Source organism: Zonotrichia leucophrys, chromosome 4A, assembly GCF_028769735.1.
Source record: "Zonotrichia leucophrys gambelii isolate GWCS_2022_RI chromosome 4A, RI_Zleu_2.0, whole genome shotgun sequence".
NCBI classification, from domain to species: Eukaryota; Metazoa; Chordata; class Aves; order Passeriformes; family Passerellidae; genus Zonotrichia; species Zonotrichia leucophrys.
This window is the reverse complement of record NC_088174.1, coordinates 18,731,308-18,747,004: the sequence shown is the minus strand read 5'-3', so window position 1 is coordinate 18,747,004 and position 15,697 is coordinate 18,731,308. Positions and strand designations below refer to the sequence as shown.

General features: G+C 49.8%; 1 protein-coding gene across 2 annotated transcripts in view; it reads left to right on the top strand.

The window, feature by feature from the left end:
- The window catches only part of PCDH19 (protocadherin 19), a 59,620-nt gene that overhangs the window by 28,431 nt on the left and 15,492 nt on the right, over nucleotides 1–15,697 (top strand). Inside the window, exon 4 of one of the 2 annotated variants that reach the window (XM_064712733.1) lies at nucleotides 2,098–2,267. In XM_064712733.1, coding sequence (XP_064568803.1) covers nucleotides 2,098–2,267 — 170 coding nt within the window. Of the gene's footprint in view, nucleotides 1–2,094; nucleotides 2,268–15,697 lie in introns of both variants that reach the window. The other variant, XM_064712732.1, reaches the window with a different exon arrangement.

Below are 15,697 nucleotides of genomic sequence, written 5' to 3'. Positions count from 1 at the left end.
GCCCGTGCTTTAGGAAGTGTCAGCCATGGAGGCACGTCAGGGGCTGCTGCATGACAGTCTGGCTCACTGCAGGGAGGATAAATGCCTTGTAACACAGTGCATTACGAGCAGCAGCTCCGTGTAGGACAGCGCTTCCCCTGCTCTCTACCTTTGTCTTCTATCTTAAGTACAACGGGTGCCAGGAGTGCTGTGCAGACATCTGAGAACAAAAAATATTCTCTGTAACACACTGTGGCATCATTTTCATCCTTTGCCTTTATGAAGATGTTGTAGTTCTGCTATCTTTGGTGAGTGAATCTTCTCAAATCCAGCACTTAATTAATCTATTTGTACTTTTCCTGTGTTGTCTGCCTGCCTCTCCCGCTCATCTACACTCACACAAATGAATTGTAGATTTGTAGTGCTTTCTTAACTTAAAAATCTTTGATGTCACCTGGAATCAAAGTCAGCGGCTTCAATAGGGACATCTTTATTTAAAAGGTAGTGTTTGAAGGTTTACCAATTTATATGTATTTCAGAGCTCCCCCCTCGTGTGCTTTTGCAGAGCATTAGATGGTAGGTGGTCTGCTTGGTTTCCGTGGAGACACAAAAGGGCTTTTCAAAGTAATGAAAATCTCCAGCTCTTTGGGGCTTTGAAGCCCAGGCTGAGGCTTTCCCTGACGTCTCACACCACATCAGCCAGTGAGAAAGTTCAGAGAAGTGGCTGCAGGTGGATCCTCCCAATGGGGGCAGCTCTGCCATGCCAGGCTGGGTGTGGAAGGGGCACAGGGTGGGTGTCCCTGGGGACGCCCTGATGGCTGTGCCACCTGGATCAGGTGTGTCCCACGGTGTCCCTGCTGCTCACAGCACCCCTGCTCCTGGGGCATGGCCCCTCTCAGGGTGTTGGGGTCCCAAATGCAGCCATAATGCAGCTCGTCATAGTGTCACAGAATGGTTGGGGTTTGAAGGGACCTTAAAGATCACCCAGTGCCAGCCTTGCCATGGCAGGGACACCTTCCAGGGTGCTCCCAGCCCCATCCAGCCTGGCCTTGGGCACTGCCAGGGATGCAGGGGCAGCCACAGCTGCTCTGGGCACCTGTGCCAGGGCCTGCCTACCCTCCCAGGGAAGAATTTCTTCCTAATATCTAAATACCATCTCTCCTTCCAATTTAAAACCATTCCTCCTTGTCCTATCACTATCTGCCTGTGTAAAGAGTCACTCTCCCTCTATTTGTGTGTCCTATCACAATTTGCCCATGTAAAAAGTTATTCCTTTGGGATCTGAAGGGGCTGTGTTCCCAGAGCATTGTCCAGGGTGAGCAATCCCAGCTCCCCCAGCCTGTCCCTCCGTCCCTCTGGCTGCATTCCAGGGGCTGCTGGGGAGATCTGGGAGCAGCTCGGTGCTGTGCTTGCAGAGGATGTCAGGGATGTCTGACTGTGTGTCACATTTCCTTAAAGCTGCGTGAACTTGGACCCACAATCGCTGGTTTATTTTTAAAAATAAGAATGCATCATCTTGATTAAAAGACATTCCTGTTTCCAGGAAGACTTTTGTTTTTGAGCTTGAAGTGATTAGGACTTGGCTTATAACCTAAAAAAATGGGGTTTAGATCTTGTGTAACTTCAGTATGAGGTAGTGCAGCTTGGGAGAGCCAAGTTGTAGAAGCAGCTCACTTAATGTATATTTTTAAATTTTTATTTCAAATCCTGCTTCATTCTGAGCTTCTGCAAGATGCAGAGCAGCCCGTGGTGCCACTGGGTGCCACTGGGCATCACTAGGTGCCACTGGGTGCCACTGGGTGTCACAGGATGTCACTGGGTGCCACTGGGTGTCATTGGTTCATGGGTGTCATTGGTGCCAGAGTGCCGTGGTCCACTGGTGTCACTGGGTGCCACTGGGTGTCATTGGGTGTCACAGGATGTCACTGGGTGCCACTGGGTGCCACTGGGTGCCACTGGGTGTCACTGGGTGTCACTGGGTGTCACTGGTGCCACTGGGTGCCACTGGGTGCTGGGGGGACAGGCACCTCCCATCCCCGCAGCTCTCACTGCAGCACCCCGGGGTGTCAGGGGTCCCCGTGTCCCACCCAGGCAGTGACAGCTGTGTTTCCCCAGCAGCTCCACGTTCAAGGACTTGGAGGGGAACAGCCTGAAGGACAGCGGGCACGAGGAGAGTGACCAGACGGACAGCGAGCACGACGTGCAGCGCGGGCTCTACTGCGACACGGCCGTCAACGACGTGCTCAACACCAGCGTGCCCTCCATGGGCTCCCAGGGCCCCGAGCAAGGTGAGCCCGTGCCCTGGGGGCGCCCACGGCCCCTGTGCCCCTCGGCTGCTGCCCCGGGGTGTGCAGTGAGGGTGCTCAGTGCTTGCTGGGGACAGCGCTGTGCATCCTCTGAGCGCTGGGGAGATGTTAATTAACCTTCACTCCACGCCTGCCAGGTGAGACAGCAGCTGGGATTATCCTCTGCTCACAGGCAGAAAACCTGAGATGTGCCTGACAGGGAGGGAGTGCTGGAGCTGGGATTAGGGCAGGAATTAGGGCGCTGTGCCCAAGCTGTGGCCCTGCCTGCCTCCCCTCCAGAGCACCGATGGTTTTCCCATCCCAGCCCTCCCATTCCAGCCCCATCCCACTCTCCATCCAGCCTCCCTCCAGCCCTCCATCCACCTCCCATCCCAGCCCTCCCATTCCAGCTCTCCCATCCCAGCTCTCCCATCCCAGCCCTCCCACAGGTCGGCAGAGCACGTGGACAATCAGCCAGGCATCCCACAAGGGATAAGCTCAGGCCACTGGGCGAGCGTTTGCATCTTTTCCCCTGCATAGGTGGCAGCTTTCAGCTCTTCCCATCCCCATGTGCAGGGATGGAGTCCTGCTCTGAAGCCAGACTGGTGTTAGCTGGAGGAAGGCAGTTCAGCTGAGCCCAAGTGTCGTTTGTACTTGGGCCTGGATGTCGCTTTTAGTGTCTGAGGGATGCAAACAGCCAATGCAAACATCCTGTCTGTTTCAATTAAGGAGGTTTGGTGCTCGGGCGCGGGGAGCCTCGGGGCACTTGGCTATATCTTGAGATAAGCTGGAGCTGAGGCTCCACTGGAAGCCCCACTGCTAAAAGACTTAAGGATATGAAAACAAAATGCTGTGATTATGAACTGGTCTTCAGCTGTTTAATTCAATTCATGGTAAACATCATTAAAAGCCTTTGTTTTGCTGTCATAAAAGAGTCAAACGCGGGAGAGAGAGTTCTTGCCATCTGCGGCACCGGGTGTGGGATTTTTCTGGAGATTCTGATGGCTGTATTAATTCTCAATGGAGTCTGTTAAATGGCCACAGTTAACCCTGTGAGACTCCACGAGGAGGGGAACACAGAGGTCACCTGCACATTGCACGCTGCCAGCCGCACTAATTGGAGAGGGATGGCATCCGCAGCGATAATGTATTTCCAGACAACCCTACTGTGGCCAAAGATGAAAAAAATTAAACATTTATATAACTGTACAGTGGCAGTTTAATTCTCTGCGGACCAGCACCGTGTCAGAGAATGCAGGCTGATAGCTATCATTTATTATTCTTCTATTACAAAGAAATGCTTTTTCATTTCGATCAGGAGAGGGTTTCCTAAGATGCATTTGTAGTAAGGGATGACTGTGGAAGCAAAAATGTTCATAATTGATTCCCATCCTGGTGAATGGTCTGAGCAGCATCTGTTAATTTTTTGTCACATTTCTTCAGCAAAAAACCCAATCTCAATGGGCTGCAGATAGGGTTTTACAGGGATTACATTTCTGATAAGTCTGCGTGCTGGCTCTGATAACAATGCAAATAAGTTAAAGAGGCTGAGTTGGAGGCAGAGCTCCTCGGAGGAGTCAGATGGGAGTAAATATGATTCAGTCCATTGTGGCATGGACTCCTCACTGCATGTAAAATACACCCAAAAATCAGGTGTATTTCCAGAAGGTGACTTCTGAAAGCAGTCTGTGTGTGTCCTGGTCCTGCAATGGCCCAAGGGGTTGGTGCTCCTGGGTCTGGTTTATTTTGGGAGGAAAGCTGCACTGGCACCCAGCTGCACCTGCAGGCAGGTGAGCCACAACCAGCTCTCTTGCCCTGCAGGACCCACACTGTCTGGTGGGGAAGAGCTCAGGGTTACCCTGTGAGGTTATCGGGGTGCTGGTGGAGCAATGAGAGGAGCAGCACACCAGGGAAGTGAGTGGTTACTGTCACAGAAGCTGGAAAAGAGGTTAAAGAGAGTGTTGCCTGAACTGATTTGTGAAACAGGAACTACAGAAAATAATCAGGAAAATCAAGATGCTGAGATGATGGTGATAACAGCAGTTCCCACATGATTAAAGCGATGGTTTTCACTTGGTAATTTTTACCTGATTTTGGGGCAGAGTGGCAGGGTGGGGAGAAAACACCAGAAATTCATTGAGAAGGATGTGCAGGACTGTTGGCTGACTACTGCTCCAAGCACACAGCCCTTGTCTGGAGAGCAGCCTGGCAGCTCATGTACCCATGCTTTGCTTTTGCTTGCTGTCCCTGCCCAAAGTGCATCTCATGTAATCGCAGAGAAACGGGGTGGGGGAGTTGTTGTTGGGGTTTGCTTGTTAATGGCAATGATCTCCTGGCTGGGAGCCTGGTGGGGCTCCCCTGTGTCCAATCTCTGCTGGGCTTGGACCTCAGCTTGAGGCACCACGAGCCCTCCATGGGTTGTGGCTGGCAGCAATCCCTGTAGGTGGCTGGTAGAGGATGGTCCTGTGTGGTGGCTCAGAGTGGTCAGTGTGGACCTGTCTGGCCAGCCCTTGCCTGCTGAAATTCTGCATTTCCTGCAGAGGGAGGTGGGCTTGGATGGATCCAAGCTCCTTTGTTGTCTTACACCAATGGTCAGTACTTGGGCGTGGGAGCCCCAGGGAGCTGCTGGTGTTTCACTTTCCTGGTGCCACTTTGGGTGGGAGTGACACCAGCTGCCAGTCCTGCTGGCAGGAGCCCTTTCTCCTCCTTTGGAAATGACCTAGATTGCCAGAAAAATGGCAAACCATGGCATGGAGAGTGCTGAGCTTTAGTGGGTAGCAGCAGGTCATCAGAAATACTGCCTGGAGCTCGGCCACATTGCGTATTTTGGGAGCAGGACTTCTGCCCAGTCCCTCTTTACCTCAGGATCTTAATTATTGATTATAAATTCATCTGATGAAAAGATGGCTTTAATTGCTCTAATATGTACCCAATTTGGAGTTCATTACAGGCCAGGATTGTTTTCCTTCCCCTGCTAATTGGCACGAATGGGATGCAGAGGGAGGCGGGCACTGGTGCCGTTCCACCTTCAGCGATTGCCTGGCTGCCTGTAATTGTTTGTTTGTTTGTGGAGGTGCTAAGTGCTGCTGGAAGTTTGTATGTGCTCAATTCCTAACGAGTCCTCAGCTGAACCTCCAGGGTTTCTCTGAGAGAGGGGTGTTTCAGGCAGCTGCTGGATCCCAGCGATGGTTTGGGATGGCTGGAGAAGCCTGCTGGAGATGGGACTCAATCCTGGGCTCCCCTTTGTGCCTTGGCCTGTTTCCCTGCAGGATGGGGCGGATTTTCTCTGTATCCTGGTGTGTCTGAGGCTCCAAGTGCAGCTCTGGAGGCAGCCCTGGGCTGCAGGAGGAGCTGGTGCAGGGAGCCAGCAGCACGCTGCCCTGAGGACGGGTGTGGGTGAGCCCTGGTGGGAGCTCCTGAGCCCTGTTCCCCCCAGCACCACGGGCAGAGCTCAGTGGGAAATGTTTCCCAGCCCTGCAGACTGTGGTGGTGGTTTTCCCTGGACCAGATGTTCACAGGGTAATTGAAAATTCCATTTTATCAGAAAGCATTTGCTGTCAAAAAGTTTTATCTTTACTTCAACAAAGAGGCTGATTAGATCCCTCAGGACCTGAATTAGCATCTTTGAGGCTGGATACTCTGTTTTGTGATTCAGGTAGTTACTCCTCCCTTGGTTTTCCTCGTACTGGTACTTTTTTCTTTATATCCCTTTGCCCTCTTCCAATCACAGTGTTTGTGCAGGTTTGGCTTGTTTTCTTTGTGTGGATGTGCACAGGCACCTAGATATGCTTAAATATATTCTGCTGCCTTTTTCACCTTGCCTTGAGCAAGAGCCATTCTCGTACTCTCTGAGTCGTGAGAGCCAGCACAGAAATCAGAAAGGAGATATTTCCAATATAAGTTTTTAATGTTAGAAGCAACAGATTTCACACTTATCTTAATTCCCAGTGCTGGCCAGTATTTTAGCCATCAATTACAGAAAGAAAATCATTGGTCCAATGAAGCAGTGATTCACTGTTTAAGACAAAAATAGAAAATATGAAAATAATAAGCACACGCTAATCAGAAAATGGCAGTGTTAGAAATAGTCACCACCGACATAAAATAGTGAAAAAGCTTTAAATCAAAATGAGAGGGTTTTAAGCAATGTCAGTAATGGATCTCTACAGAGAATTGCTTCTAAAAGCATCACTTCCACTTTTCTGGTGCCAGATCAGCAGTAAAGGTTCACGTGAAATGTCATCTGGAAAGACCTGATCCCGCATTCATTTCCACATCTGTGTAACTTTGCTCACAGGGGAGATTTAATTGTGTCTGAGTCCCATAAACCCCAGCAAGACGTAGGGTTCTTTGAATAGAAATGGGTTATATTTAAGTAGTTATGTTAAGTCTTTTTTATACTATCACACAGTATAGAAATAAGATTTGGGTGTAAAGGAGAAATGGGCCTGTGACATTCACTGAAACTTTTCCTGCTGGTTGCATCCCAAATTATGCAGATGTATCATCATTTAGGGGATCAGGTTTTATCTGGAATATTCCAATTGGTTCTTATGCTCATCTGCATAGTGTCTGGGTGTATTTCAGTTGTGAATTGAGAACATGACTAATGGTATTAACTGGAGGCAAACACAGGTATTAGAAACTGTTGATTTTTTGTAAGCTGATTTCCAGCAGTCGTTCTGCCTACAACCCCCTTTCACTCTGCAGAAAAGCCTTTCTGTAGAGCACATAAAGACCTCAGTGACATATTCTAGGGCTTTGGGGGCTGCATTCCTCTGGAAGCTTCTACAAATTAATAAAAGCGCCTAATTTCTTGTATTCATACATGCAGCACAAGACATAAAGTATGACATTAATGTGTGAGTGACAGCACATCCCTTAAGATGGATGAATGCTGTGAGCTTCCTTTCAGGGCAGTGTCAATTATCCCAGCTCCTGTGATTTCTGTGTTATCGCTCAGCTCTGCTAAAGCAGCCTCAGTGAGCGCAGTGGTGCTCCTGCAGTGGCCAGCCTGGAGGCAGCAATCAGCTCCTCACACACCCTGAAAGCCCTGAGGAGGATTTTCCTGGCCAGTGGGTAAGCAGCTCTTGGGGAACAGGAGTTCATTGTCTTGTGATTCCCACACTTTTAATGATTGTGTGCTGAGCATCTGAGTTCAGCTCTGTGTGGAGGTCACTGATGCTTTTGTCCATGCTCTCTCCATCCTCCCCGAGCTCCTGCTGACATTTCCTAACTGGGGTTGTGGAGGGCATAATGTCTCTTGTGGGACCATTGCCTGGAACTCAGCTCCTTCAGAGGGTGATGTGGACAGCATCACACATCGCATCCCTGGACAGAGGGACAGGTGGCCCCACTTTGGGCTCAGCTGCCTTCACCCCGTGCTGCAGCAGGGCAGGGGTCCCTTCAGGAGGGTTCATCTGTGCCTGGAATTGCTGCTTGGCACAGACTCATCCCCGTGCTGCCCTCCTCAGTGCTGCTCTCGCTGAGCACAGCTTGGAGCAGTCCTTGCTGAGGGTTCTGGGGGCAGGGGTGACACTGAAATCATCCCCATGGCTGTGAGTGAAGCCAATCCCCCTCTGCAAGAGCAGAACTAAATAACAAACAGATGTGCAGCCTCCTTTGTTTGCATGAGAAGCATTGTCCTGTATCCCACGTTCCTGGCACTCTTCCTTCAGCTTTGAGGCTCCTTCAGAGATGGTTCTTGTGGAGTCTTCATCACTGAAGTTGCTCCATTCAGGGTCACAGGAGTTATAACCTTTAGATCCTCAAGTTTTTTCCCCCTAAGCACAGAGAACACTCTGCAGATGTGAACATTTTGGCAACTTGGAGAGGAAAATTAAAACTTGAATCCATGCCCTGTTGTGTAGGTTTGCAATGGATGAATGATCAGCCCAGAAATTTGGAGAGTTTCTACTGTTTTATTGTACTTTTTAATGAGATTTTGTCAAATTCAGTCATTGCTTACCCATATTTTTACTGGGTGACTGGAGAGCAATTTATGGGAGATATGAGGAAGAGGTATTTCAGATTAGAGAATTTCAGCTTCTATTTCTGCTTGGTTTTGTTAACTGTTCCTAAACTCCAGCCCAAGGAGAACCTTTGCAGAGAAGATCTCTGTCTCAGCTGAAGATGGGGCGGTTCTAACCCTGGCTCTGCCAAAGCCTCCTTTTCCAGAACCACTGCCCAATACTTGCATTTTAAGATATTTGAAGATAAATAAACAATTTAGGCAAGCTTGCAGCTTCCTTTTGCCTCACAAACAAGTCAAAAAAGGCTCACTGGCCTCTTTTGCCCCTCTGCCAGTAACTTCTGAGGAAGCCTTTAACACTTTCCTTCTCACAAAGTGGTCAAGGTAATGGCCATCAGATTGAGCAGTGGGGAAGGTATATGAATAAAACCAAACCTTCTGCTAACGCAGCAAGCCAGCACTTCCCAATCTCCTCCTGCAATCAATCTACATCGTTAATGACTCTGGAAACAGACTGAACTGCTGGGGCTGGCACTGGGAAACTTGCATTACAAACTAACATCTCTTATTAACCTTTCGGTGTTTCCTTCACAGCGCTAATTAGAGCCAAATAAAACCAATGTTTGTGGAACTCTTAAGTTAAAATATAATTTTCAGAGAAAATATGGTAAACTCCAGAGCTCCTGTTTGCTTGGCCTTTCTTTTTAATTATGATAGGGGATGGCTGTTACTTGTTTTACAGAGGCTTACATGATTAATGCTGCAATGTTTCTGTAATTAAAACAGCAAAAAAAGAGATGTGATTGGGGCCTGTATAATTTACAGACATCTCGGCATTCTGGTGGCAGAGCTGCTCTGAGTGTTGCGAAGACGAATCATAAAAATTTATTCTAATTAAAATTGCCAGATTGACTAAACAACAGGTGACTTATATAACTTGAGCGACTTGCACTTGGGGTGAGAAATCATCAGAAATCAGTGAATTATACAAAGCTGCCTATTATTCTGCTAAATGGGAAAGTGTGTGCTTGCCATGGCAACCCGCATCAATTTTGCAGCCTCTGGCAAATACAGGGCCCTTTATTAAAGGCATAATCAGCCCCAGCAGCGTGGTGACCCCGGGCTCTGCAGGGCCTGGGGGCAGCCCCTGGGCACAGGTGGGGCAGCAGGTGGACCCTGCCCTGGTACCTGGGGGTTCAGGTGTGTGCCAGCCTCTCCTGAGGAGTGCCACAAGTTGGGTGCCTGTTGTTTTACCCTCCAAAACGTGGTGCAGTTACATTTATGTGTGTGATAACTATAAATTGTTTGGACCTCTGCTAATTAGGCTGCATGCTGCAGAGAGGGACTGTGACTCCCCTGGGTGCTGGGGAAGGAGCCCACCCATCTCCAAAATGTGATAAGGGTGAGTGTCTGAGCTGCTCCAGCTCCTGCAGATACCTGCTGAGGGGAGACACACCACTGGCTTTGTATGTAGGTTGTTTTACTAAATGATCTATGTAATAATATATAAGTCAAAACTCTGTAATAATTGGCACCAAACAGCACAGAGAACTCGCAGCTTTTATCTGTCTTGAGGGAAGTGCTGCCACTCAAAACTCGGGAGTGCTGTATTTTATTTCTCATGCAGCATATATGAATGTGAGACTAGATGGTTTTAAATGGGTCACAGAATTATTAAGAAGTTTGGCAGCCTTTCCTCCTGGTGCACGCAGGTACGTGGGGAGTGGCTGGGTGGGCAGCAGGAGCGTGGGCTGTGCCAGGCTCTGGCTGGGTGTGTGCTGCCTTTGCTCAGTCATTTCCCCTTCCCTCCTGCATTTAACCCCTGTGTCTGTTTGGGAAATAAGTTCTTTATACAAGTATTATTATAGATGTGTGTTAGTCATGATGTGTGTAATCACAGCACTCATAAGGTGGCCCCTGTTTTTGCTGAGTGTCTCTAATGGTAGTGATCAGTTCCCCCACTCTCAGCATTAGCTCCCTCAGTGTTTTTATTTTCCAGCAGAAACCCCTTTTTGTTCCATTTCCCTTATTGTATTTCACCCTTTTCCAAGTGTGAAGAACAACTTGCTTCCTAGCTGGCTTCACGGGCTGCCAGCAGGTTGTGTTTCATGACCAGCATCCACAGCTGGCTGGGGTGCTGGCACGTGGCAGCAGGTGACAGCAGGTGACACTGTGTCACCTCACCTTGGGTGACAGCCACACCTGGGCAGGGCACTGGGGCTGGCTCAGCCTCGAGGTCTGGGTGTCACAAACTGGGGAGTTTTAGGTGTATGCAATGACTGGCTGTAGTGAAACCAGAGCTTCATCCCAAAGAAATCCTGGCTGAGCGTCAGTCCCTGCAGGAAAAAGAGTTTAAATTGAACCACAGGGAAAAAAAAAAAAAGGGAAAAAAAGATGAAAAGCCCCCTCTCTGAATTGAAGCAATAGGAAATGAAAACTGCTGAGACACACTGTCATGTGGGTAGTGGTGCTACCAACCTTGTGCTGCAGTAATTACCTCTGTGCATGCAATTTGTGCTCAGCTACGACTGATTTCCCACATCATCCGGTGCCCAGGCTATATTCAATCAGTCCCAGCTGGAGGGAGCTATCTTGGATCATTTGGTGAGATTTCACCACAGATGCTGCCTGGCACACCAGGGAGGGCTGCAGAGCCCCCCGGCACAGGGGAGCTGTGGGGACAGAGCAGGGTCCCTGTGCCCAGGGTGCCACCTCCGGTGGGTGCTGAGCACCTGCAGCTGCTGGGGATGGATGAAAGGTGAGGAGCTTCTGGTGCTTCTGGGGAGAATCTTGGCCGTGCTGGGTGCGTGCTGGAGGCAGAGCAGTTTTGTGGCTGTTCCTGCTCTGTTTCATGTGAAAAATGAAAGAGTGAGAGCGTCGGTTGGGAGTGTTCGTGAGGAGCCAAGGCAGGTGGGTGTCCTCATCTCCTGCAAACCAAAATAGGTCGGGCACTTGATTTCCTCTGCCTGCTTGGGAAGTGTCAGCTTCAGTGAGGAGCTGAGCAGCGCCGGAGCTGTGTGAGTGGGGCACTGCCTGTCTGCTCGGGCTGCTTCTGGCAGCTCCTCAGAGCCACGGGGCTCTGAGCCATTGCCCTGGGACAGGAGCTAACTCAGCTCAGCTCCCTGAGATCCTGGACTGGGCACAGCTTGGGGAGGGGTTATCAGGGGCCGCTCTTGTGTGGGCAGAGCAGTTTGGCTGGAAACCTGAGGTTAAACTGTGCACAGGAGTAATTCAGGAACTTTCAGAGAAGGTTTTTTGTGAGCAGGAGCTGCATTATTGGAGGGTGTAAATACTGCATTATTGGAGGGTCAGGCATGCTCTGTGTGTCCTGGAAGTTTACTATATATATATATATATGTGTGTGTGTGTGTATATATATATGTGTGTGTAACTATGTGTGTGTGTATATATATATATATGTGTGTGTAACTATGTATACTATATATATATATATATACACACACACACATATGTGTAACTATGTATCCTAACTATATATGCTAGCTACTATATAGTTACTTTTTATATATATATAGTTATATATACTAACTATGTATAACTATATATACTAACTACTGTATAGTTACTATATATATAGTCCAGTATACTGGACTTTGATTTGTTTTTTACTCTCTGTGTTTACCGGTCCATCATCATCATCATCACACAATGGTTTGGGTTGGAAGGGACCTTAAGGACCATCTGCAGGGACACCTCCCACCATCCCGTGTTTCTCAGAGCCCCATCCAGCCTGCCTTGGGCACTTCCAGGAGTGGGGCACCCTCAGCTTCTCTGGGCAGGCTGTGCCAGGGTCTCAGCACCCCACAGTAAAGGATTCATTCCTGATGTCTTATCTAACCTGTGAAGCGTTTCCCCCTTGCCCTGTCACTCCGTGCCCGTGCCAGCAGTCCCTTGCAGCTCTCCTGCAGCCCTGTGTTTGTGGTTTGTGCCCCTGCTGTTCCATGGGAGCTGTGAGCAGGATGCCCTGCTGTGTGTCCTGGCAGGCTCCCAGGAGCTCCCTGCAGCACTCACAGGTGACTGCTGTGTCCTGCATTGTTCTGACAGGCTCTGCAGCCCCTCTCAGGTGAGCGCGGGTCCCACTCACTTACAGACCCTTCCTGTGCAGGGCAGCTGTCCCCATGACAGGCCATGAGGCACATGATGGCTCAGCAGCCTGAATTATTCAGGCAAATTGAATGTGTTTGCCTTGTTCCAAGCTTTTGTTTCCTTTCAGTGCTGTCAGGAGCAAAGGTAGCCCTGATGCTTGTATTGCAGCTCATTTGAGTGCCAGGAGACACAGACAGCTCGAGTATAACTTGTGTTTTACCTCGTTTGTCACTTACTTCCACCTTGCTGGGCTCTTTCTGGGCCCTTCTGTGCCTCATGAAAATGTTTATCTTGCACCTGCTGATTGCTCCCCTCTGGTATGTGCTGGGTTCTGGGAATTCTCTGTGTCATGTGGTGGAAAAGCCCCTGTAAAATCCAAAACCAATTCTGTGTCTGTTCCACCCTTTAGTGGAAGTCTTTTCACTCATGCAAAAATTTTGACCCCTTAGTCATCACTGTAGGATCCAGAAACCTCATCTTAATGAAGACAAGTAATTAAAATTAACAATTCTACCTGCAATTCCCTCATTGCCTGACCTCTGCTTTGTCAGTCTTCCTCCATTGTTACTGGGTGGATATATTGAATTAATTCACTGTAAAAATCCACACACGGCCCTCTTTAGCAGCCTTGCCTTGCAAGGACCACGAGCTATGGCAAGCACATGGACAGGGGATGCCCTGTCAGTGCAAACATGTCCCCTGGCTTACTGGACACTGCTCAGGAGCTTCTGGGATAGGTGAACAAATTGCCTTTCACCCCCCAAACACGTGTCTGGAGATTTAGGAGCTCACTCAAAGCCTTTTGAATCCACCAGGATTCTTTCAGCTGAGACCACTGGGCTTGAAATAGGACCCGAGGGAGATTGGCATCCTCAGGGACGTGCTCTGAGCCTTGCTGGAGACATTGGCCATCCAAGCCTGTGTTCAGAACCAGACTGAGGGAAAAGGAGATCTCTGCTGCTGAGCACCTCCCTAACTCAGTGAGCAACACAGAGCCTCGGGAGATGGAGATTTGCCTTGGAAAATTCCAGCTGCAAATGAGATGCATGATTTTAGGAATTAGAATAATTACCCCCTGGAACAGGTTCCCAAGGGATGTGATATATTCTGTATCACTTAGAGTCTTTAAATCACATTTGCATGTTTTTCAGAAAAGCGTGCCTAGTCACTCAGAGTGCTTGAGGAGCGCAGTGTGACAGGCTGAGCCTGCCCTGCTCCTCACCAGGTCCTGCCTGGGCTGAGCCCTGCAGGTCCCTGCAGCAGTTTGGGGTTTGGCACATCCTGGAGGGGAGCTCAGGGCTGTCCCTGGGCCGGGGCTGGCGGCGGTGCAGGAATGTGCAGAGCTGAGCAAGGAACATGGGGATGATTCAGAAGCCAATTCCCCCAGCCAAAATCTGCCTTCTCTTCCCAAACACACGCAGTCCCTTCCTCTGAATCAGATGTCCCCAGGCGCTGAGCAATCCTGGCTGGATCAGTGTTTCCAGGACCTTCCCTCCCACCACCCCTGAGTGATGAGAATATTTCTGTAGATCTCATTTCCTGTCCTTTCCCTTTCATCTCTCAGAGCAGCAAGTAAATGAACAGCCCTTTAGTTTTTAGTTACTGCTCTGCACCCAGTGAGCTATCAGAGGCTGTTGACAATGACTTTTCTCTTTTCCGTGCTCCTGCCTGCAGGATTTGGGGAGATAATTCATTTGGTCCTGGTGCTTTGTCAACTTCCAGCACTTGTAATTGCCTAATGATCAGTGCGGATGCTGTTGTTAAGCCTGTTAAAACTTTGTCCTGCTGAACAGCCAGGCTGTGCCTGTCTGCTCATGTTGTGCCTGCTGTGCTGGCTGGGGCTGCCTTTGATGCTCCCACCCTGGCCCCCTCTCTGGCTGCTGCTCCCACCCAGCTCAGGGGATGGATGGATGGATGGATGGATGGATGGATGGATGGATGGATGGATGGATGGATGGATGGATGGATGGATGGATGGATGGATGGATGGATGGAGGGATGGATGGATGGATGGATGGAGGGATGGATGGATGGATGGATGGATGGATGGATCAATGGATGGATGCAGCAGGGTGCTGCCCACGCTCAGGAGCTGCACCTGGAGTTACAAATAGCTGAAGAATGATCCCACAGAGAGCCAGATGCTGTCCAGGATGAATCCCCTGCCGGCCCCAAGGAGCCTGGAGCTGGTGGGGAAGGTGGGCTGGTGTCTGTGCCCTGTGGGGTGGGTGAGAGCAGCTCTCTGGAGCAGGCTGTCACTGCTAGAGCACTGCTGTTTAGCCACATGCTGCTATTTCTGCTTTTCCATCTCTCTTGTGCCTTTTCCACCATCATTATGGATTTTTTAGGGCTCTAATTGGCCACATTTCACCCCACCACCTCTTTTGCTGCTCATCCGAGGTGCCCAACTGGCTGGTGCCATCTCTGGAAGCCCCTGTCGCTCATCCTCGCCTCTTCCAATGCTGCTTTTTAATGGCACACACTGAACATTAGTGCATTACCATCCCTTTTCCAAGAGCAGTCTCCATCCACTCTTCTCCCGTCCCCCAGTGCCTCATCCAATTTAATTAATTATCCTTAGTATATTACGCATCCTGTCAAAGTTTTTCCTTTCCGAGCTTTAATGGTTTTTTAATTCTAATGCAGGCTGCATGTGCGAGTGTTGGAGCAGTGAGGGAGCGTGCAGTGGCGGGGAGGCAGCATTGCAGCAAGTGCTGCAGGCAGCCAGGGTGGGTCCCTGTGGAGAGGGACTGCAGGACTGAGCTGCTGCAGGACGGAGCTGCTCCTTCCCTGTGCTGCTGCTCAGGGGCACAGTCAGGCAGGGGGACACGTTTGGGGTGAGCCCCTCACCCTTGGTGCATCTGGTGGGACAGGAGAGGGCTGGTGGCTCAGCCCCAGCATCCTCTCTGCAGCCTGTGCTGAGCTCAGGGTCATGAACCTGGCTCTTGTCCTTGTGCTAACTGTCTGTAGCACCAATTCCATCAGTCACTGCAGCCCTGCCTTATCCCTGTGCACAAGGGCTGTGTAAAGGATATGGTGGGGACTGGTAACACTGACTGGGGCTGGTTCCTATCACTCTGTATTTCCCAGAGACACTTAAAAGGCTTGGTCAGGAAGGTGGTTCAGCAGGAATGACTTTGTGGGGTCTCACACTGACTAGCTTTGGGTATTTCCAGATAAAACCTGCTCAGACCAAGAGGGTTGTGGATTGGTGGTTGTTTTTTCCCTGCCTGTCAGTGTTGCAAAGTGCTTAGGTTTTGAAAAACCAGCTGAGCTCTGTCTGTCTGTCACACCCTCACTGAGTAACGGTGCTGTGGTGCAATTTAGCTGCCAGCCCTGTGAGCTGGGGCCAGGA